At 44.6% G+C, this 24280-nt stretch overlaps 1 protein-coding gene and 2 long non-coding RNA genes across 4 annotated transcripts; 2 read left to right on the forward strand and 1 right to left on the reverse strand.

Moving 5' to 3' along the window:
* The first annotated feature begins 2641 nt into the window (after positions 1-2641).
* Positions 2642-3279, forward strand: LOC130382542 (uncharacterized). Its single transcript, XR_008895587.1, has 3 exons — positions 2642-2718; positions 2831-3043; positions 3230-3279. It is a non-coding gene; the product is annotated as an uncharacterized LOC130382542 (long non-coding RNA).
* A 451-nt stretch (positions 3280-3730) lies between these two features.
* LOC130382544 (uncharacterized) lies at positions 3731-4281 on the forward strand. The gene is made up of 3 exons (XR_008895589.1): positions 3731-3764; positions 3859-3960; positions 4111-4281. It is a non-coding gene; the product is annotated as an uncharacterized LOC130382544 (long non-coding RNA).
* A 17085-nt stretch (positions 4282-21366) lies between these two features.
* Positions 21367-23975, reverse strand: LOC130382539 (uncharacterized). Of its 2 annotated transcripts, none has more exons than XM_056590355.1 (4): positions 23414-23975; positions 22897-22979; positions 22630-22721; positions 21367-22453 (listed from the first exon to the last, which is right to left on the reverse strand). In XM_056590355.1, exons 1-4 carry the CDS (start codon positions 23561-23563, stop codon positions 21432-21434), a joined length of 1347 nt encoding a protein of 448 aa, XP_056446330.1. In that variant the 5' UTR covers positions 23564-23975; the 3' UTR covers positions 21367-21431. The 2 variants fall into 2 exon arrangements, with proteins under 2 accessions (XP_056446330.1, XP_056446329.1); XM_056590354.1 differs by having other exon boundaries at positions 22889-22979.
* Between the last annotated feature and the right edge of the window lie 305 nt (positions 23976-24280).

The raw sequence follows: 24280 nt of genomic DNA on the forward strand, positions 1-24280 counted from the left end.
AGTGCTGCCTGTGCAACCTGCATGTGGAGGGAGACCGGTTCACCCAGCACCTGTCGGACCACCACACAGAGGAGCAGTATGATACCTGTGGGGCCAAGGTGCAGGGTGCTGTTGGTCTTTTGAACCACATCGAAGTGGTTTACTATGCCTTCAGGGTACCATCAAAGCCGTCTCTGCCCCCTTCTTCATCCTGCTCTGCCGCGCCACACCACACGGCAGCTCCACCACCTGCAGCACACTTCAGGGTACCATCAAAGCCGTCTCTGCCCCCTTCTTCATCCTGCTCTGCCGCGCCACACCACACGGCAGCTCCACCACCTGCAGCACACTTCAGGGTACCATCAGAGCCGTCTCTGCACCCTTCTTCATCCTGCTCTGCCGCGCCACACCACACGGCAGCTCCACCACCTGCAGCACACTTCAGGGTACCATCAAAGCCGTCTCTGCCCCCTTCTTCATCCTCCTCTGCCGCGCCACACCACACGGCAGCTCCACCACCTGCAGCACACTTCAGGGTATCATCAGAGCCGTCTCTGCCCCCTTCTTCATCCTGCTCTGCCGCGCCACACCACACGGCAGCTCCACCACCTGCAGTACACTTCAGGGTACCATCAGAGCCGTCTCTGCCCCCTTCTTCATCCTACTCTGCCGCGCCACACCACACGGCAGCTCCACCACCTGCAGCACACTTCAGGGTACCATCAGAGCCGTCTCTGCCCCCTTCTTCATCCTGCTCTGCCGCGCCACACCACACGGCAGCTCCACCACCTGCAGCACAGAGGGTCAACTGGAAAGGTTTCCTGCCTGACCAGTTCAGAAGGGTGATCCAGGAAGCCGATCAGGTCTGGGTTTCCAAATGCTTGTATGAGCCTACAGGCCAACTAAAGCAAAAGATCCAGGCCTGCTGGTTTCACCCTCCACTGGAGCCCAAACCATCCCCTCCTGAGCCTGGCTGGTACTTCCGGCAGAGGCTGTTTATCTGGGCACCGATGAGGATGTGGGGGATCCCCTCAAAGTGCCCCCAGTGTTCCTCAAAGATGAACAGCTCCGGGATTTACCGGAAGGTAAGGGAGGTGATCGACGTGGATAGCCGCTATTATCTTGTGGGAGCGGACTATCCACGTTGCTGCAGGTGCTCGCAGCCGGTCTGCCCATGGAGCTGCGACATGCTCTCGCAGCTGGATGTGGCACACAGGAGCCTGTTTCCCGCTGTCCTCACAACACAGCTGGCTCTGGATAGGAAAGTGATGACCTTCCTGAAGCCGAGGACCAGCGGGAACAGTTCCTCCTACCTCCAGTCTGCCATAGCGGAAGGTCACAGCGAGGAGTGGGCACGGCAGACCATCCGCTACCTGGCTGACTGCGAGCTGCACAAAAAGATGGCTACATTTGTCCTCTCTGCAGCCATATACCCTCCTCCACCACCCTTCAGGCCCCTTCCACTCGCCCAGTGGTTTGAGACAGTCCACTCCAACGACATCCTCAGCCACGTGGAGGAGATGAAGGGTGTGATCACTTCAACCTATGGGAGAATCCTGAAAATGGACTCCACAAAGAAGGTGAGGGTTTCAACAGTAGAAAAATATACAAAATTGTATAATTACAACCAAACAGAAAATTGGTTTACTTCATAGTGCTTGTGTTTGTTTTACAGGTCACCAAGAAGCTGGCTGGTGCAATCGGGGACAGTGCCGCCTGGATGTCGAACATCGGCAACGAGTTTGGCCAGGTGTTGAACTCTGTGCTGACGGCGGGTGAAGGTGCAGGGTTAGAGGAGTTGTGCCAGGGCGTCGTCACCCGGTATAGGAATGCGGGCCAACCTGAACCTGAGGCCATCTATGTTGATCGGGACTGCTGCAGCCAGTCAGGTGTGTGAAAATTGCTCTCTCACTCACACACAGACACACAAACACAGACACAGACACAGACACACACACACACACACACACACACACACACACACACACACACACACTTACTCACTCACTAACACACACACAAACACACTGTTGGTAGCATTTGTATTAAATGTATTTATTTAATACCAATGCTACTTTGGGGAGAAGTGTCAGGCAATTGGGAGTAACCACACAAAGGTGTTGTGGTCTATCGATTAAGAATGGTTGTTTTTCACAGGTGTGTCTGCAGTGGCGAAACTCTTTAGCCCATGGAGGTCTGCAGTGCGCCTGGATAGCTTCCATTTTATGAGGCGCTTTAACTGCGGCCTCACAACCGAACGCCACCCTCTCTATGGCACCTTTTGTGCCAAGCTTTCCGCCTGCATTTTTCTCTGGGACCAGGAGGATGTGCAACGCCTGAAGGAGGCCAAGAGAGCGGAGTGGAAGAGCAGCCACAGCGGACATACTCCCACTGACGACCAGCTCATGGCCACCATCAGCTCAGCTGAAATGAAGAGGTACTGCAGGAGGAGGACGCGTGGAGTGGAGGAGATGCGGAGCAGTATTTCAGGGCTCCTGGAATCTGTGTGGGAGCTCACAGACACCACAGGGCTGCGTCTGGTGAGCCATGACAGCATGCGCCACGTGTGGGAAGTACAGCAGAAGCACCTGGAGTGCCTCCAAGACCCTGCAGGTGTTGCACTCTACACAAAGGTGGGGAAACTCCAGAAGGGCGGCAAGGAGCTGGACATCCTTAGGTGTGGTAGGGGGTCCTCCTCCCTGGAGAGTTTCCACCGGCACCAGTGTGCTTTCATTCCAGGTACATTTGCATGTGTTGTGATTATTCAAAATAGCACAATTACCACTGACGGGTATTCATATGTATTCACTTTACAATAAGGGTTGACTGGACAGAGTGTTTTGTTTCTTAGGCTGGCGGTGCAATGCGGTGCACATGCAAATGTACATGCTGGAGGGTATATCAAGGTGGAACATGGGCCGGGCCAAGGAGGCAGTAGATGTGGAGGGGGCCTCCACCCTAAGAAGCTTCGATGTTCGGTTGATGTCCCACCTTAACAACCTAAGCCAGCGTGTGCATGGTTGTGCTCTGGTGCCAGAGTTCACCCTTCCTGGGAAACCTACTGGTAAGAGAGATCTCAGAGCAACACTGGTTGCCCGGAGTATTACATCCCCTCCTCTTTTTCTTAGGCACCCCCCTACCCAGAGGACATGCATTTCTTGAGTGCAAAGATTGTGCTATTCATGTAGGAGATGGATGTATGTACAGTATGTATGTCCTTTCTTTATCTTTGTGTTTATGCTGGTTACAGGCGAACGCATAGCCGTGGAATATTTATTGGAGCAGACCAATAGAGGCGACCTGCTGGCTACATCACAGGCCTCCATCTCAGAAATCCCCTTGCCGGTGCTGGAGGAGGAGGAGGAGGAGGAAGAGGAGGAGGAGGAGGAGGAGGATGATGCCATCAGCATGCCTGCCATCAGCATGCCTGCCATCAGCATGCCTGCCATCAGCGTGCCTGCCATCAGCATGCCTGCCATCAGCATGCCTGCCTCTGTCACAGAGGTCAATAACATACAATAAGATAAATGAATGTAAAATTAGCATTGCTCACATATTAGAAACAAGAGTGTACATTTATTTGCTTGTTTTTTCTTTTTCTCTCTTATCACTTTTCAGACCAGCCAATGTGATTCGAGGGGCGTTCCGGGGTGGGACGCAGTAGATGCCCTTGCTGCCTACCTACTCGAATTAAACCGCACCATCACGGCCTTGTCAGCCAAGGAGGAGGCGGACATAGTTCACCTGTACGCGGCTTTACATGCGATGGATCGGAAACCTTCAAGGTACAAAATAGTAATTATTATTATTATTACACCAAAATTAAACATACATTCCATGGAATGAGTTAAGCATATGGATGTCTCTTTCACCGTTCAGGTACACCCAGAAGGCAAAGAAGAAGTCGCATGCGTCAGGAGGACCATGGAGAGCGCCGAGGAAGCCGAGTGGCTCTGCTCCTGGACAGCAGGCGGCAGAGAGGTGCTTGACCAAAATTTGATATCATTTTATGAAATGTATTTATTATGTGTAGATTATTTTATTGAAATCCCTGTTGACATTGTCACTTGGTTCTTCATGACTTTATATCCTTGTTCACAGTACATATCATATCATCCTTCTCTCCCACAGGCTGTACATGACTCATGGCCAAGCAGCCCAGGACCCCGAAGTTCACAGGGTCTGTGAGTGTGTCTGCCTCAGACTCTTAAAAGAGTTTGAGCAGTCACGCAACAGGCCAAAGGACACAAAGGGGAAAACAATGCCCATCCCTCAGTCCATCGTAAGCGTGTACAGCCACATCAAACAGCTGCTGGAGGACAGCAGGGTTGTCTGTGATGACACAGACCTGGTTCTGGTGCCAGTAAACAACACCACAGTCTCTTCATGGTATGTGTTATTTCATTTACCTTTCCCATACAGTCAAGACAGTTTATAAAGATTTAACCTCAAGAAAAACCTCCACCTGCATGCTGGTTAGAAAATATGTAATAACCTTAGGGAGGGAGGATAGGCTTACATAAAATAATGAATGTTTGTGTTGTAGGCTGCTTAGGAGGGATAAAAGGAAGGACAGGGACATGCTGCTGCAAGGCACTGTACTGCCCAAACAGGTGCACCTGGCAGAGGAGCCTCTCCCTGCTCTGAACACCCTTCCGGCTGCCCCTGTGCAACATGCACATGGGGCAATGACATTTGAGGAGCCTGAAAATCACGAGGGGGAAGCTTTCCCCCGCCAGCGCACTCTGGCGGCGAACAAGCCTCCGCCATCTCCACCTCCCCAGTTCCCTCCACAATTTGGGCCAGCTCCTCCATTTCCTCATCTTCCCCCATATCCGCACTTTCCATTTCCATATCCTCATGCACCTCCACTTCCTCATGCTCCTCCATTTTACATTTCTACTCCATATCCTCATGCTCCTCCATATGCTCCTCCATATCCTCATGCTCCTCCATATGCTCCTCCATATCCTCATGCTCCTCCATTTCATGCTCCTCCACTTCCTCAAGCTCCTCCGTTTCCTAATTCCCTATCTCCTGATGCTCCTCCATCCCAGCCAAGGCAACGCGCCTGGAGGCTCAATAAAGCTGCCCAGGAGGATGAGGAGCTTACGTCAAGGGGGGATCCGGCACGGAAGAGGCTGAGAAAAGAGAACTACCACTATACCTGCAAGGGGTGCGGCCAGGCCAAAAATAAAGTCACTGGACACACCCAGCTGAAGGGGCGGTGGTATTGTCCTGCCTCAGGAATGACCCTGGAAGAGTGGAGGAATAGTGTGTAGTTGCTGTCTTTCTGTCTGTCTGTCTCTCTGTTGTTTGTCTCTGTCTCTCTGTTGTCGTCTCTGTTGTTCGTCTCTGTCGTTAAAATAAAGTTTAATAATTGTATTTGAGCCAAGAACAGCCTTCACGTCTTTATTTAATTTCCTCTTGAATACCAGGACAGTGAGTGTCATCCATAATTGAATGTGATTGTTAAAACTAAAGCCAGTCAGAATCAGAATAAGCTTTATTGCCAGGAAGGTTTGCATCAACCAGGAATTCTTTGTGGGTAAGTTGGTGCAGAACATGTGATTGCACAACAAACAGTCAACATAAGATAAATAAGACATATAGTATAACCATATATAAAAAGAAAGAATGTACAGAAAGTGTATGTGCAATGTGTAAAGATAATTGTGTGTTACTGTAACACAAGGGCTTTTATGTTAATTAAGTGTGTAGTGGCGTAAGAGTCCGTGTGTGTATCTGGGAGGGGGGGGGGACACGTGACTCGAGAACAAGCGAAGATGCAAGCGATATCGCCAGAGCCCAGGTTCGAATCCTGCAAGAGACATGAAAATTAAAGTGATGTTACTGTGTGTAAACAATGTTGAAAAGATAAGAGAGGTGATAAAAAATGATATAGTTCACGTTTTCCTCCTTTTTTCTCCTTTTCTTTTTCTCTCTTTCCCCCCTCTTTCCTCTCTCTTTTTTTCTTTTCCCCCGGCCGGGCAGTCCCTTTTGCCCCTTTTTGCAGACCATCCGCTACCTCTCGGACTGTGAGCGGCACAAGAAGATGGCTACCTTCATCCCCTCTGCAGCTGTCTATCTTCCTCCACCAACCTTCAGGCCCCTTCCACTTGCTCAATGGTTTGAGACGGTCCACTCTAACGACATTCTCAGCCATCTGGATGAGATGAAGGGAGTGATCACTTCTACTTATGGTAGAATTCTGAAAATGGATTCAACAAAGAAGGTTAGCGTAAAAACTATATAAAATATAACATGTATAATTACAAAACAGGAAATTGGTTTACTTCTTAGTGCTTGTGTTTGTTTTACAGATCACCAAGAAGCTGGCCGGCGGGATCGGGGACAGTGCTGCATGGATGTCCAATATCGGAAACGAGTTAGGCCAGGTCCTGAACTCTGTTCTGACGTCGGGTGAAGGTGCAGGGTTGGAAGAGTTGTGCCAAGGCGTCGTCACTCGGTACAAGAATGCAGGCCAAGCTGAACCTGAGGCCATCTATGTCGACCGAGACTGCTGCAGCCAGTCAGGTGGGTGAAAATCACACACACACACACACACACACACACACACACACACACACACACACACACACACACACACACACACATACTCCCGCGCCATAACTTGAGAGACCATTAGTCAGGACTGTCATCTGCGGGGCCCACCCTTTCCAGGGCTCGTACAGCTCTGACAAAAATCACCAATGATCAGCAACAGTCATATATTACAAAAGTCTGTTTAAATAAGCAGAATTCCAAAAAAATGTTTCATAGGAGTCAGGGTGGTCACCTTTGGGGACCACTCTCACGCTTTGTCACTTATTAGACCCATATTACACAATTCTCTTACAACGTCACTTTTGAGCCCCTGTGTTACACACCTCTCTAAATCTGTCACTTGTTGCGCCCATTTTACACACTTCTATGTGTCACTTATTGGACCCATATTGTTACACACCTCTCTAAATCCGTCACTTGTTGCGCCCATTTTACACACTTCTATGTGTCACTTATTGGACCCATATTGTTACACACCTCTCTAAATCTGTCACTTGTTGCGCCCATTTTACACACTTCTCTGTGTCACTTATTGGACCCATATTGTTACACACCTCTCTAAATCTGTCACTTGTTGCGCCCATTTTACACACTTCTATGTGTCACTTATTGGACCCATATTGTTACACACCTCTCTAAATCTGTCACTTGTTGCGCCCATTTTACACACTTCTATGTGTCACTTATTGGACCCGTATTATCACACTCTCTGAATCTGTCACTTGTTGCGCCCATTTTACACACTTCTGTGTGTCACTTATTGGACCCATATTATTAGCCACTTCTCACTTGTGGACACTATGTTATCAATGTCTCTAATTAATAATCATTAGATTTTTGGGCTATTGCAGCATAATATTTTAGAATTAAGTTTTCAGATAGTAGTGTAGGCTAATGCTCATTGAGGGTGGAAAAGGTGGCAAAAGTTAAATCACAACCTACTATTCATTTATGTGCACAATTTTGGAATGAAAATGATCAAAAAATGGTTACCTAAAAGGTGGTTAGTTTGTCTTTCTGTATTTGTGTGTGTCTGGCTTGGAAATGTAATCTCAATTTGGCAACCCTGACTACGGCACGTGCACATTGAGAACACATGCCGTGTTTACACTTCACAACAACAACAAACCAAGCTAACATAGCTGCATACTATGGCTGAAGTTAAAAATGAGTGAACAAACCACAAACTCTACCAGCCTCGGATTTAATAGCTCAATGTGGATCATTCTCACTCACATGGAGGTGGTTTGGCTTTGAAAACACTGATGTTGCTCAAAAGACGCCAATCTGCAAACTATGTCAGAAAGCGGTTGCCGTCAAAGACAGCTCGTCAACGAACTTGTTTCACCATCTGCAAATTAACCACAGCACAGAATATGAAGAATATGAAAAGCTTCGGCAGTCAGCGGTCGACCACGACCGGCCTGCAAGGTACCGACAAGAAAACACAGCGTCATTCGGCAAGGGAGTGCCTTACAACAAGAAGGGCAACAGATGGCAAGGAATAACAAAATCTGTCACCACTCTTTGTGCAGTATTTGACGCATAAAGGTTGGATTTGGAGACTTAGTTTTGTTCTTGCTTATGCTGCACAATTCACCTTCCAGCACAGCAGTCAAATGTGTATCCACATTCTAATGTTCATGCCTTGTAGTTCAAATATGATGAGTATTGTTTACATTAGGGGGAAGTGTCAGTTTAAAATGCTCTCATGATAGTTTGTTAGTGCAATATTTTATAGTGTAAATCCTATAAGCCACTTTGAAATGGTTTACGTATACTTGCACTGAATGATCTCAATACTTGCACTGGTGATTTCAGTGTTTTTGTATTGTACTTACTTGAATGACTCAGTTTTAAGTTAATAAATAAGACTTATTTTTCTTGAACAAGCTGTTTTTGTCAATATTAGCATTAACATTTAATATACTATTAACAAGAGCGAGCTAGAGCAATAGGCCTTTGATGCTTTTACAAACACATTTTTGAGGGATGCAAAATATCGTCAATTATCGTTATCGGCAAAATCCCAAAAAATATTGGGATATTGATTTTTGTCAATATCGCATACCCCTATCTGACACCCCATGCCGATGTGTGCCTTACACAGCACAGCGAAACGGGAGCACACAGGTGGCACACAGCGTGCACGGGAGAAGAGAGCCTCAGACTACAAACAAAAATGATAATTTCTGCATATTAATATTCATAGAAAATAGACAAAGCACTAAATCTTGTGAAAATCCAACACATTCTCACTCCGAGCGCGTCGATTTCTGACGAACGGTCAGTGACTTTTGCTTCAGTTTCTGACGCAAAAGGGTACCCTTGCGCTGCTTTTTTAGACGCATGGGGTTTTCAACTAGTTACAATGTAACCCTTTGACGGGGGACCCGATGGCTGCACATAGAGACGCTATGAGCATTCATATCCCATTGGCTAACGGAGGACCTTGCGCTTCTTTTTTCGACGCAGGGGGTTTTCCACTCATTGCAATGTAATCCCTCCACGGCAATATATGAAGCTATGAGCATTCATTCCATTGGCTAACGGAAGAGCCGATGGCTGCACATAGAGACGCTATGAGCATTCATCCAATTGGCTAACGGAGGACCTTGTGCTTCTTTTTTCGACGCAGGGGTTTTTCCACTCATTACAATGTAACCCTCCACGGCAATATATGAAGCTATAAGCATTCATCCCATTGGCTAACGGAAGAGCTGATGGCTGCACAATAACGGCGATTTTACAGTGACATCTGTGACATTCCTCAACACAACTACACCAACGTGTCCTTGTTAACAACCCAGTCGCCAAGAAAAAACGTTCTTGGCGACGCGGAGGCGACGCGACGCGTCGGACGGTTCACGCCTCCACGTCGTCCATTAATTCCTGATAATGGACACCTCGTCGGGCATTATCCCTTACTTAATCTACTACTGAGTGTGTAGGGAGGTATTCTATTTTTTTCAACGGGGCTGAATCCAGTCACTTGACCGTCATGGTTGCTATGGTGGTTGCTATCGACCGCCCCCTCTACTCGTGGCTCTAAAAACCACGCGGCAAAGGAGCTGCCGTCAATTGGGTTGTTTTTGTCGTAAACTAGGGTCCGATGGTTGAAAAATAGACAGATATTCCAAGGTATCCTTAAAAGGCAGCTTGGATGTGTTTATTTTCTGCAGTTTAGACTTCTTCTATAACTAATTTTTGAAAGCAAAACACCAAGCTCATTGATTTAACGAGGGAGGGTTATTTGAAGCAATTTATTCAATAAATATTTGTGAGAGGTCATTCCTTCTCCTGATTTTACTTCCTATTTATGTCTAGGGTAAACCCCTACTGTCCACAAGCATCCCCCCCCCTCCCCATATGGATTTGGAGAATTGTTGCCACGTCCCAGTGGTGGAGGTATCATATATATATGAAAGAGGGCATTCAATTATAGCCTACTACAATGATCAATTAGGAGGCCGAAGCCCTAAAGGAAGTGATGCAATAGGTGACTGAGTCGACAACATTTAAGTAAGCTGTATAGGGTCTCTTATATATCAAAGGGGGTCTCAAAGGACGCATACGCTTCAACCTGTGGCTCCAGCACTACAGGAAATGACTCAGCAAGTGCTCCATCTCGTTGCAACTCACCCAGCGGCTCGCTTGCAAGATTTTGGCCTGAAGTTCTTCCCAGACCTACACCCTAGCCATCCAACATGCATATCTGAGAATCAGGCCTCTCTTTAATAATGACAAAAAGTTATGAGAGAAACACACATTAACTTTTTGTTGTCTCATAAGCGGCGTGGTGCCGGCTCCTTTTGACCTTTTGACCCCCGACTTCAAAAACATGGCCACAGGCCAGCTGTGTCTACACACCTTTAGCCACAAATGTACACCTCCATCCCACAAAAAATGGGGACTAGAAACTAACCTCTGTCTTATGTACATTTACTGTACTGTTGGAGGTCACGCCCCTTTGCCGACCTTTTCGAGATAGCTAGGGATGCTAAAATGTTTCTACACATTTCCCGGGGCCCCGTGAACGACATATCCGAGATTTGGAGTTCTAGCCCTTAGAGAAAAAGTCTGTAGTCTATTTTATTGTAGTGGGTATACTGTGATTCCCTCCCAGCCTCCTACAAACCCGTCCCACCGGTACGTGTACATGTGTGGCGCTTATGGGGTGTCGCACCACACTCACCAACGCAAGGGTCTACAACCCGCTGATTTAAGAGTATAACGATTATCAACAATCATGGAAAGCTGAGTAGGTTTATCAGTTTTAATAACAGTATGAACAAATAGAACACAAAAATGAAAAGTTGTCCTTTGTATGTCTATAGTAGCAATAGCACATGCTAAACAAGGACAAAATCTACTCAAAATAATTTAATGAACTGTTTACAACCATGGCTAACCAGTGCATGAGAAGGAGATGACAGGAGAATAATGTTTCACTCTTTCAATTGCTCTAATTTGAGCTCTTACTGTTGTTATCTAACATACCATACAGTAATTGAATTGTGTAAAAGTGTGAAATTACTGCACCTTAAAAATGACCACGAATTAGCTATACTCTCATTTGCATAGTGATTAACCTTATGAATTTCAATTGTGTATACCAACTGTATGTTGGCTGACATTTACCTAACTTTTTTTCCCTCCACTCTAACCAAGGATGCCTGTTTTTAAATTCCCTAGCCTGACACCCAGTCTGAATGGCTGGCCAGGGGGTTCTCATCTAAAAGTAACAAGGAGATATAAAGTGGGATTAAAACATTGTCTTCTGTTGACTACTTATTATGTGGTTTACACATTAATATGGGAGGACTGGACACACACACACGCACGCGCGCACGCACGCATGCACACACACACGCGCGAGAAGGAGGGGCTCGGCCCGCCAACTAACGTGCAGAGATGCAGGGGCAGCTTCGCGCTTCGTAACAGAGACAGGGCAGAGCGCGAGCGCGCAGGGGGAATTTTATGAATGGTGAATGTAGGAGATAACTTCACCTGCTTAAAGTATTTTATTGCAGTTATACCCAACCGGTATTTGCGAAAAATAAACACAGAAGTGAAAGATCTGTCACAAGACGATTGATACGTATCCGTGCACATTTTTAAGTGGGTATACGCAAATCCTGGTGCGTTCCTAGTGGGTATACGGCGTATACCTGCGTATCACGTAGACTACACCACTGTGTGTACGTATGTATACATTTGTGTGGGTACGTATGTTTGCTATGTATGTGGACGTATTTTTACGTATATGTATCAGTAAGTATACGTATGAATACGTATGTGTACATATGTTTACGTTATGTGTACGTATGTATGAGTTTGTTTAGCTATGTGTACGTATACGTATGTAAGTGTACATATGAATAAATATGTATGTGTACGTTTGTATTAGGATACGTATGTATACTATGCATGTATTCGTATGTATACTTTGAATGTGTACTTATGCATTTGTATGTATTGAATAGAATAGAATAGAATAGAATAGAATAGGAAGCTTTATTGTCATTGTACAAGTACAACGAAATTCAATGAGCAGCTCCATACATGCACACATGTAATCGAATATAAATATATAATAATTACAAAAGCAATATATAATATAAATAAAATAAATAAATAAATAAATTAAAATACACAGTAAAACTTAAATACACCTTAAAGACTACCAACAGACAAAAAAAACATCAGTGCAGAACTGAGTTCAGTATGGTGACAGCTTTAGGAAAGAAGCTGTTCCTTAGTCTATTTGTTCTGGCATATATGGACCTGAAGCGCCTGCCAGAGGGCAACAGGTTCAAGAGATGGTAGCCGGGGTGGGGGGGTCCTTCAGGATGCCTCTGGCCCTGCTGAGACAGCGGGAGCCGTAGATGGTGCTTAAGGAAGGCAGAGGGCAGCCAATGATTTTTTGCGCGACGTTTGCCACCCTCTGCAGTCTCTTCCTGTCGGCCTCTGTGCAGCTGGAGTGCCACACTGACACAGCATAGGTCAGCAGGCTCTCGATGGTGGAACGGTAGAAGGTCACCAGCAGCCGTGCGTTTAGATGCTCCCTCCTGAGCACCCTCAGAAAGTGTAGCCGCTGCTGGGCCTTCTTGACCAGCGCTGAGGTGTTGACCGACCAGGAGAGATCAGCAGAGATGTGGACTCCGAGGAATTTGAATGACTGCACTCGCTCCACACCTTCACCGTTGATGTACAGGGGGGCAGGGGGGGCTCTGTTCCGTCGGAAGTCCAGGATGAGTTCCTTGGTCTTGGTGGTGTTCAGTACCAGGTTGTTAGAAACACACCACTCACCAAGTTTCAGGACCTCATCTCTGTAGGCCGCCTCGTTTCCCCCTGTTATAAGGCCCACCACCGTTGTGTCATCAGCAAATTTAACAAAGATGTTATCTGGGTGGGTGGGACTGCAGTCGGATGTGTAGAGGGAGTAGAGTAGTGGGCTCAGCACACAGCCCTGCAGAGCCAGTGCTGAGAGTGCGGGAGGAGGAGAGGTGAGGACCCAGTTTCACCTGCTGGGGTCGGTCGACCAGAAAGTCTTTAATCCAGGAGCAGGTGGGTGGTGGGAGCCCCAGGTTGATTAATTTGGGGATCAGAATGTCTGGCATTATGGTGTTAAAAGCTGAGCTGAAATCAATGAAGAGCATCCTGACGTAGCTTCCCTCTTTCTCCAGGTGACTCAGCGCTGAGTGGATGAACGTGTATGAATGAGTACATTTTTATGTACAATTAATATCTTGAAAATTAAGAAGTATTGGTTAGATATTTCTTATGAGCGATCAGCTCATCATGCTTTTGATGTATAATATGTGTATATAGTTTAAATATTTAGGGAGAAAATGCAGTTTATACATTTTCCTTGCTTTCAATTGTTTTGATTGGGACAGCCACTCACACACATGTGATTTTTAAGTAACTGTAATCTTATTTATTTTTTTTACTTCATGTACTATTGATTGGAAAAGCTATAGCACACAATTCCACTATAGTACCTGTCATCCGATTTTTTTTTGTCTTTCTATGTTAATGTTTGAAGAGTTATAGAGAGATAGCGACCAAAAAAAGTGTCAGAGAGAATAATAAATATGAAGGAGAATAGTACTTGCTCTGCTTGCAGCAGTGCAAGGTGCATCTCTGCCTTCAGCTCAGCCTTAAGTGATGGCCCATCAAGGGGAGGGCCCCTCCCCCCCTGCACCTGGACTGCTGCTGCCTGACACATATTTTCATTAGTCAATCAGAAGTATGTAAATATCTTCCCGGGGGCGGAAGAGGGCGAACAAGGTGTCCTTCAACATCTACGCTTCCAGGCGATTGCAACGGTACCACACATGAGCATATTCAAACATGTTTAATGGTAGTAATTAGCTGTCGAATTTGGAGACCTTAATCAATAATGACCAGCTATTGATTTGCTTCCCGATAAAGGTTCATGACAAATGACATGTTTTTTAGCATCTACACATTGAGCTGAGTCCAATGACACCAAGCATGACACTCCACGGCCCCCTACACTACATGGCCCCTGTATTTTACATGGTACACCTATGGTCTAGGACATGATCTCTGTGTGGCACAAGGTCGAGCTTGGTCTCCTTGGACTCAGCTCAACGTGTAGATGCTAAACCACATGTCATTTGTCAAAAATCTCCATCGGGGAGCAAATCTATAGCTGATCAATATGGATTAAGGCCTCCAAAAACGGCAGCTAATTACTACCCCGAAACATATTCAAATATGGTCATGTGTGGCACCGTTGCAATCGCCTCGAAACGTAGATGTCAAAGGACACCTTGTTTTCCCCGTTACGCCACCGGGAAGATATTTTTCATACTTCTATTGGATTGATGAACTATTTTAAGTCACCTCTGTTGCGTCAGGCAGCAGCACATGCAGGGGGGGAGGGGCCCTGCACGTTAGCGATGTGCCCTCCCTAGTTTGCAACATTGTAGTGATTCCATAGCCGAGGTCAAGAGTTCACATTACGTTGGGACTGAGGACTAGAAAGGGGGGAGGGGAGTACGGTCCACGTTGGCTCTGTATTCTGCAGACCACAACTTGTTCGTCATTGTTGTGTCTGGCTGTGAGTGTGCGTGCATGCTATGCGTAGGGTGAATGCAATCGCGTCAAGACAAATCTGATTGGCCAATCAGCTAACCAAGCCATCCTGGGTGGTGTTCCTACAAAGCCCTTGCCTTTTGTCATATGCACAGAGCTGAAACCAATTTACATTTTAAGTGTGTCAATTTGTTTGAAATGACAAATTCATTTTGTTGCATGTATTGTATGTATGTTTAATGAAGAAAACACGATGAAGAAATATTTTAAGAGTACATTTTTTCCTTCTAGATTTTGAAGGAAGTAATTGTACTTTTACTTGAGTAGATTTTCAGTACTCTACCCACCACTGGGTATGTGTACGTATGTATACATTCGTGTGGGTACGTATGTTTGCTATGTATGTGTACGTATTTTTACGTATATGTATCAGTAAGTATACGTATGTATACTATGAATACGTATGTGTACATATGTTTGGCTTTGTTTAGCTATGTGTACGTATACGTATGTAAGTGTACATATGAATAAATATGTATGTGTACGTTTGTATTAGGATACGTATCCGTATGTATACTATGCATGTATTCGTATGTATACTTTGTACGTGTGCATTTGTATGTATGAACGTGTATGAATGAGTACATTTTTATGTACAATTAATATCTTGAAAATTAAGAAGTATTGGTTAGATATTTCTTATGAGCGATCAGCTCATCATGCTTTTGATGTATAATGTGTATATAGTTTAAATATTTAGGGAGAAAATGCAGTTTATACATTTTCCTTGCTTTCAATTGTTTTGATTGGGACAGCCACCCACACACATGTGATTTTTAAGTAACTTTAATCTTATTTTATTTTTTTACTTTATGTACTATTGCTTGGAAAAGCTATAGCACACAATTCCACTATAGTACCTGTCATCCGATTTTTTTTTGCCTTTCTATGTTAATGTTTGAAGAGTTATAGAGCGATAGCGACCAAAAAAAGTGTCTGAGAGAATAATAAGTATATGCAAGAGAATAGTACTTGCCCTGCTTGCAGCAGAAAGAGGTAAGAGGACGAACAAGGTGTCCTTCAACATCTACGCTTCCAGGAGATTGCAACGGTGCCACACATGAGCATATTCGAACATGTTTAATGGTAGTAATTAGCTGTCGAAATTGGATGCCTTAATCAATACTGAGCAGCTATTGATTTGCTTCCCGATAAAGATTTGTCACAAATGACATGTTATTTAGCATCTACACGTTGAGCTGAGTCCAATGACACCAATAACGACACTCTAGCTAATGGTAACATGTATTTTACATGGTACACCTAGGTCTAGGACATGATCTCGGTGTAGCAAGAGGCCGAGCTTGATCTCATTGGACTCAGCTTAACGTGTAGATGCTAATTAACATGTAATTTGTCAAAAATCTCCATCGGGAAGCAAATCTATAGCTGGTCATTATTGATAAAGGCCTCCAAAATCGACAGCTAATTACTACCCCGAAACATATTCAAATATGATCATGTGTGGCACTGTTGCAATCGTCTCGAAACGTAGATGTCAAAGGACACCTTGTTTGCTCTGTTGCACCACCAGGAAGATATTTTCATACTTCTAATGGATTGATTCATATTTTAAGGTTCTCGGAGTGAGACTTTAAGTGGCTGCAGCAGAAGTGTTGAGACGAAAGATGATATCAAGAGATTTATAGAATATTCCCATTCACATTATGATTCTTCGTCGTAACATCCGACCAAACATCCTTTACATTCACAGAGCGAAGATTATGAAAGTCCAGGCTCAGCAAGTGCTCCATCTCGTTGCACCTGCACCCAGCGGCTCGCTTGCAAGATTTTGGCCTGAAGTTCTTCCCAGACCTACACCCTAGCCATCCAACATGCATATCTGAGCATCAGGCCTCTCTTTAATAATGACAAAAAGTTATGAGAGAAACACACATTAACTTTTTGTTATCTCATAAGCGGCGTGGTGCCGGCTCCTTTTGACCTTTTGACCCCCGACTTCAAAAACGTGGCCACAGGCCAGCTGTGTCTACACACCTTTAGCCACAAATGTACACCTCCATCCCACAAAAAATAGGGACTAGAAACTAACCTCTGTCTTATGTACATTTACTGTACTGTTGGAGGTCACGCAATGTGGTGGAAAAACAGTTTTTGAGATAGGAAAGTCCTACCGCCCTGAAATTTTAATACCTTATTCTAGGGCCTAACTGGGACATCTGCACCGAAACTTGGCCCGGTCGGACCTCGAGGGCAGGAAGGGGGGACCCTTCCTGCCCGAAACTTGGCCCGGTCAGACCCCGAGGGCAGGCCCCCCCTTCCTGCCCTCGAGGTCCGACCGGGCCAAGTTTCGGTGTGGAGGTCTCAGTTAGGCCCCAGAATAAGGTATTAAAATTTCAGGGCAGTAGGACCTTCCTATCTCAAAAACTGTTTTTCCACCACATTCTGAACCATTAGGTCTTGCAGGCTACACTTCTGAGGGGCTTTGTCCAAATGACACTCCATTTGGGAAAACTTTTTTTCTCTAAGGGCTAGAACTCCAAATCTCGGATATGTCGTTCACGGGGCCCCGGGAAATGTGTGTAAACATTTTAGCATCCCTAGCTATCTCGAAAAGGTCGGCAAAGGGGCGTGACCTCCAACAGTACAGTAAATGTACATAAGACAGAGGTTAGTTTCTAGTCCCCATTTTTTGTGGGATGGAGGTGTACATTTGTGGCTAAAGGTGTGTAGACACAGCTGACCTGTGGCCACGTTTTCGAAGTCGGGGGTCAAAAGGTCAAAAGGAGCCGGCACCACGCCGCTTATGAGATAACAAAAAGTTAATGTGTGTTTCTCTCATAACTTTTTGTCATTATTAAAGAGAGGCCTGATTCTCAGATATGCATGTTGGATGGCTAGGGTGTAGGACTGTGAAGAACTTCAGGCCAAAATCTTGCAAGCGAGCCGCTGGGTGAGTTGCAACGAGATGGAGCACTTGCTGAGTCATTTCCTGTAGTGCTGGAGCCACAGGTTGAAGCGTATGCGTCCTTTGAGACCCTCTTTGATATATAAGAGACCCTATACATATACAGCTTACTTAAATGTTGTCGACTCAGTCACCTATTGCATCACTTCCTTTAAGGCTTCGGCCTCCTAATTGATCATTGTAGGCTATAATTGAATGCCCTCTTTCATATATATATATGATACCTCCACCACTGGGACGTGGCAACAATTCTCCAAATCCATATGGGGAGGGGGGGGATGCTTGTGGACAGTAGGGGTTTACCCTAGACATAAATAGGAAGTAAAATCAGGAGAAGGAATGACCTCTCACAAATATTTATTGAATAAATTGTTTCAAATAACCCTCCCTCGTTAAATCAATGAGCTTGGTGTTTTGCTTTCAAAAATTAGTTATAGAAAAAGTCTAAACTGCAGAAAATAAACACATCCAAGCTGCCTTTTAAGGATACCTTGGAATATCTGTCTATTTTTCAACCATCGGACCCTAGTTTACGACAAAAACAACCCAATTGACGGCAGCTCCTTTGCCGCGTGAGCCACGAGTATTAGAGGGGGCGGTCGATAGCAACCACCATAGCAACCATGACGGTCAAGTGACTGGATTCAGCCCCGTTGAAAAAAATAGAATAGCCTACCTCCCTACACACTCAGTAGTAGATTAATGATATTTAAATTATTATGACCATGAAGTCTTTATTTGCATGGGTTTACATTTTGTTGTGTAGCATGGAAAAATCGGAGAAACACTCCCATTCAGAATGCATTGGTTTACACTTCGTTCTTTGGAGCACGGTTATTTTTATTTATTTATTTATTTTCCGTTTTTGAGGAGTTGAGGATTTTTCTGCAATAATCCAAAATCCATTGGAAAACCCGTTGGCTTTTTGTCAAGGGAACCGAGGGCGACGCTCACTTCCGGGTTTGCCAACATACGTCATCCCTCTCTACCACTCTATACTGTAAAAACACATGTTCAAGATGAATGATAATGCATTAATTTATTCTTTATTCTGCCATAGTAACACGGTAAATAAATGGCAAAAATAGGCTGAGAACGAATTCGTATTTACGATATTGTAGCGACCCTGGGACAGTTAAATAGTTTGTGTGTTATGTGTTGCATTGTATTTCGTTGTCCGTTATGCCAGTTGTTCTGTGTGCCTGTATTGTAATGTTCTTCTTGTCAATCAGTGTGGGGGCGAATCATTAGGTCAGCTGGGGGAGGGCCTTGGAAGAACACGAGGGTGGGGGCCTGCACATGAGTGAGACCGTGTTGGGGGTAACCGGGGTTTGTTTTGGGTGGGATTTCTGCCGTTGGTTACGGGTTTCAGTGACCTGGTTTTGGTTCATTAAAAGTTCCTTCAATTACTAATGACTCGACATCGTTATGTCACCGGCGAGGTCATTACAATATGTTCAATAAAACGTAATCACGGACAAAATACGTTTTTTAGACAAACGTAATTGAGAATGCCAAATAGTTCTCTGGGAACGTAATTTTGATGAGAAAGGGTTGCTCTGTCAGTTGTCAAAAAAAGCGCACGGACGTGGCCTCAGCGTCAGAAACTGAAGCCACTCCGAGCGCGTCGATTTCTGACGAACGGTCAGTGACTTTTGCTTCAGTTTCTGACGCAAAAGGGTACCCTTGCGCTGCTTTTTTCGACGCATGGGGTTTTCAGCAGCCATCGGGTCCCCCGTCAAAGGGTTACATTGTAACTAGTTGAAAACCCCATGCGTCTAAAAAGGCAGCGCAAGGGTACCCTTTTGCGTCAGAAACTGAAGCAAAAGTCACTGACCGTTCGTCAGAAATCGACGCGCTCGGAGTGAGAGTGTGTTGGTCTGCAAGCAGCGGCTCAGATCAGACGTGACCCCATGTGGGGGACCCTAACTTCTCCTACGCTGTCATTGGCTGAAGAAGTCACCAAACATGCACTCAGAGTTACCACCACATGAGTAGAAGCCATACTGTATGGTAGAAGCCCATAGGTGATGATTAAGCAGGATTTCGTTTGTATGAGTCTATATTTTGTTTTATTTTGAAATTCCTCCAGACAAACGTTAACTGCAACAAAAACATTTTACAAAATAAAATTTGGTTATTCTATATATTAATATTTTTTTAATTGTGACAGCTTGTTAGCTAGGTCTTGACAGAGATGGCTCAGACTAATTACATCTCAACAGCCTCAGCAGCTCAGACTTCACCGATTACCTGAACAAACTGGTCCTCAGCACTGGTGAGAAATTACCAGACCCATATAGTATTCCGAGTGAGGAATGGATTGCAGATATGTCCAAATGGCCAGCTCATGGCCCGACATATACAGTTATCTGATTGAGAAGCCTAGTGTGTACACTAAGGACAGTTTGCGTGCATATAAATACTGGATGCTGGACAACAGCATTTAAGAAAAACTGATGTAATGAGCAAGATGGATAGGTACACCTGACAAAATCTAACTGACTTCATTACTGTCAACACAACAACAAACAAACAACACATCTGACGCTTTAAGTGTTCATTTATTTTTTTCTGAATGTACATTTACGTAAAATCACAAACAGCACTGATATATATTGTTCATCTCCAGAAAGAAGTGCAGTTTGAGTTCGGCAGACAATGATAATACTCAAAACTTAGTTGAAAGCTAGAAAAAAAAAATGACCAGGTATAAATGTTAAATGAGTTCATATAGTATTAATTATGTACACTCATTCATTGTTGAGATGTACATTTAATTTTAATTGCATTGCCTTCAATATATTGCATTTACAACATTCAGTTCATGTTCAATATTTGCCATGTCAGCTTTAAACGCAGTTTCTCCATTATCATAAATAAATGAAATAGTTCTGCGTGCGTGGTTCTCAACCTTTTTGTACTCTGAATGATCCTGTCTGATCAAATTTAGTTATTCATAACTGTTATTAATTTTATAGTCAGAGAGAAAGAGAGTGATGAGTAAGTGAGAGAGACAGTGAGAGCAAGTAGTAAGTGACCACCATTGAATCCCACATCCGCCACACTGTCAAAACCTCCTTCTATCACCTCCGTAATATTGCAAAGATCAGATCCTCCCTCACACCTCACGCTGCAGAAAGACTCATCCATGCCTTCATCTCCTCCCGCCTTGATTATTGCAATTCACTCCTCGCCGGCATCTCCACCACCTCCATCAACAGACTCCAACTGGTCCAGAATGCAGCAGCCCGTCTCCTCACTCATACTAAAGCGTGGCACCACATCACCCCAGTCCTCAAGAATCTCCACTGGCTCCCCATCTCACATCGGATCCACTACAAACTCCTGGTCCTCACCTACAAAGCTCTCCACCATATGGCCCCCCCATATCTCTCTGATCTTCTCTCCCTCTACCAACCCCCCCGGGCCCTCAGATCCTCCTCAGCCGGTCTCCTCTCCACCCACACATCAAAACTCCACAGCCTAGGTGACAGAGCCTTCTCCAGGACATCTCCCAGGCTCTGGAACTCCCTCCCCCAACATATTCGTGACTCTGAGTCCCTCACCATCTTCCAGTCCCGCCTCAAGACTCATCTCTTCTCCTCTGCCTACCCCACTCACTATCCCTAGCCCCTAGCCCCATCAACTTTTTTGTTTTTCTTGTTTATCTATTTTTGTGCCCCTATGTAAAGCGCTTTGAGTACGTGAAAAGCGCTATATAAATTGAATCTATTATTATTATTATTATTATTGCCCTCATTAGCCCTTAAAAGCCTGACACAATCATGGAAAATAATGTACACCTCCTTGACTCTGAACACAGTTATCGCCGGGCCACCACAGCCCCCCTAAGGTTCGTAAGACCAGCACATATGGTCAAAATGTCATCTAGCATATCGACTTGGCTGATGGGTATGACAGTGTTCAGTATCTTAAAGGTTTTAAGCTGACCAATAACTCGTTCCACATGTATGCGGACTCTTGACAACTGACGTGAAGTGTCAACACAAGAACCTGGCAATTGAGATTTCCCCTTCGTGAAACTTGGTATTCTTAATGTTGCTCCTACACTGGCCAAATCCTCTCTAACAAGGAAACCTCTATCTGCAAGGATCTCGTCACCATGCTCAAGTTTACCCAAAAAGGCAGAATCTAAAGTTATTACCTTGTCAGAGGCACGACCTCCCCACCCACTAGACAAAAAAGATATAGCTCCTGCTGGTGTGATTCCTATTAGATATTTCATTGTGTTTTGGTGCTTATAATTTGACCAGGTTTCAGCCCTTGCTTTAAGATTGTGTGTTCTTTCTATAAAGATTTCAGTACAGTCTATAATACATCGACAATTCCTAAATTTGGGTTTAAAACACTTTGGCATGTTTGCTCTCACTGCATCCTTACTAGGCCACATTATCAAAGGTTTCACTATTGAGGACAACATGGGTATCCAGTCTCTTAGTATTTTTGATACAGTTGAGAATGGAAGCCCAAATCTGTAGGCAAGGTCTCTGTTGGTGAGTCCAAGTCTTACTTTCATTAGAACCAAAAGGAGGTGGTTCTCCCAACTTAACCCACCCTTAAGCACAAGTGTGCTTCTTTTTACAATATCCAGCAGCCACATAACCATTTGTAATGATTGTAAACCAGTAAAAAAAATTATTTTAGCATTTGTGTCTTTTATGGAATCAAACCCAAACTTGGACTGCTTCAGTTGCTCCTTCAGATGTTTATTTTCTTCCTGTGTGGCATACAGTTCTCTTTTCAGAGCTTCATAATCATCACGGAGCTGGTTGTACTGCAGGTTGAGTTGGTGCATCTCTTTTCTGGACACAAACTTACATTCATCTACAACACAAAAAGGAGATAAATTAACTCATGTGCAACACATCAGCTTTCATACACAGACACACACACACACACACACAACACACAGACTATCTGTCTGGTTCTCTGTCACTCTACTCACCTGACCACCAACCAACCAACACAAACACACACTTAATAGTATGACTTGTGCATACCTTCAGAATAATCTACAGTATCTGCTTCAGGCTGGCTTGTGGGGCAGGTAGCAGGGGCCTTATCTTCATCTCTTATTCTCTTTCTTTCATATCTAGGACAAACAGAGTAGAGTTAAGTTAAAAACCCAAAATAATCAACACATTAAGAGATAATAAAATAACATAATAAAGAAAGACACACAAGAATATCTTATTTGCTCAGATAATTAACAAGCTACCAAGAAATTAGAAAATTTCAAATACATGACATGACACTGACCTTGCCACCTTTCCCGAGATGTCTCTGTTGCTGCTGTGTGAAAAAACGGATGGAACAAAATCTGGACTATCACAATCCATGGACGGTGACCCTGAGAAAAAGAATGAGATTAGCTATGCTTATTGTTTATTTTCACATTTTTTAACCTATTTGCTAATTTACGAGCTCAGTCATAATGAGCACCAATAGCACAAGCATTTAAGTTACGGGTTCAGAGTTAAAGAAAATCGTACACTGTAACATTAGCTGTGTGAACTGTGAAGACACTTTCTTGTATGACTTTCAGCCTGAACCAAGAAACCTACACCAGCCATGCAGCTAATGTTGGTACTTACAGTAACAACAAAAGCTAAACTTATAGGTTACGACCGCGAGCCAACGTTAAACTTTACAAACTCAGTAGAAGACGGACAAATTTGTTGGCCAGTTAGTCAGTAAATCACACTAATATATCCTCATTAAGTATGGTAAAATCACACGCAGTCCTACTCATTATCCAGCTCATGTTGGAAAAGACAAACATACCAGAAACGAAGTGGGCGCTGCACAGACTCTCGCCGCCTTTAGGACCTTCGGGACCCCAATCTGCCCTTTTAATGGCCTGGAGCCACAATCTTCTTCTTCTCTTGGCAAAAGGATGAGATCCTCTCGGGATATTAAACAGTTTCCTTCCATCCTTTTGCCGATTCGTGCAGTTTACAGCACAACAGCTCCTTGTCATTTTCGTTCTCCGCTAACTCCGCTGGTAAACAAATGACAAATGCTGCTTTCGGCCCCCTGGCTGCGCGCGCACATCTGCGATGACGTTGCACAGAAACCCGCCTTGCTGCAGTAGAAGAACGATTCGCATTGGCTGGATGGGCGGAGGGGCGGGGCTAATCATACACACTTCCTGAAGTGTGTATCAAAGTGTACTGGCAAAGTCTTGTCGCTAGGGGAGCAAATCTTACACACAAATACACACACATCTCCCAAATCGTGACTTATGGAACCCTCTCTGAGACTTAGCTGTAGCATTCTGGAGGTGTTCTTGAGTTGATTTAAATGAAAAAACTTGTGGGACCCGAATTTTGGGCCCCACAAGTGAAGTGGTCCCCACGAGATTGGTGGGCTAACTCCTTTTTGGCCCCACAGGTGATGGTATGGGAGAGCACACACACACACACACACACACACACACACACACACACACACACACACACACACTGTTAGAACCATTTGTTATAAATGTATTGAAGTGGTACAGGCAATTGGGAATTTGCTTAATCTTGGTGTAACCACACACAGGGTTAGGTTTGTCTATGTAATTATGTTGTTTTTTTTACAGGCGTGTCTTCAGTGGCTAAGCTGTTTCACCCATGGCAAACTGCAGTGCGCTTGGACAGCTTCCAC

Source organism: Gadus chalcogrammus, chromosome 5 (assembly GCF_026213295.1).
Source record: "Gadus chalcogrammus isolate NIFS_2021 chromosome 5, NIFS_Gcha_1.0, whole genome shotgun sequence".
NCBI lineage: Eukaryota > Metazoa > Chordata > Actinopteri > Gadiformes > Gadidae > Gadus > Gadus chalcogrammus.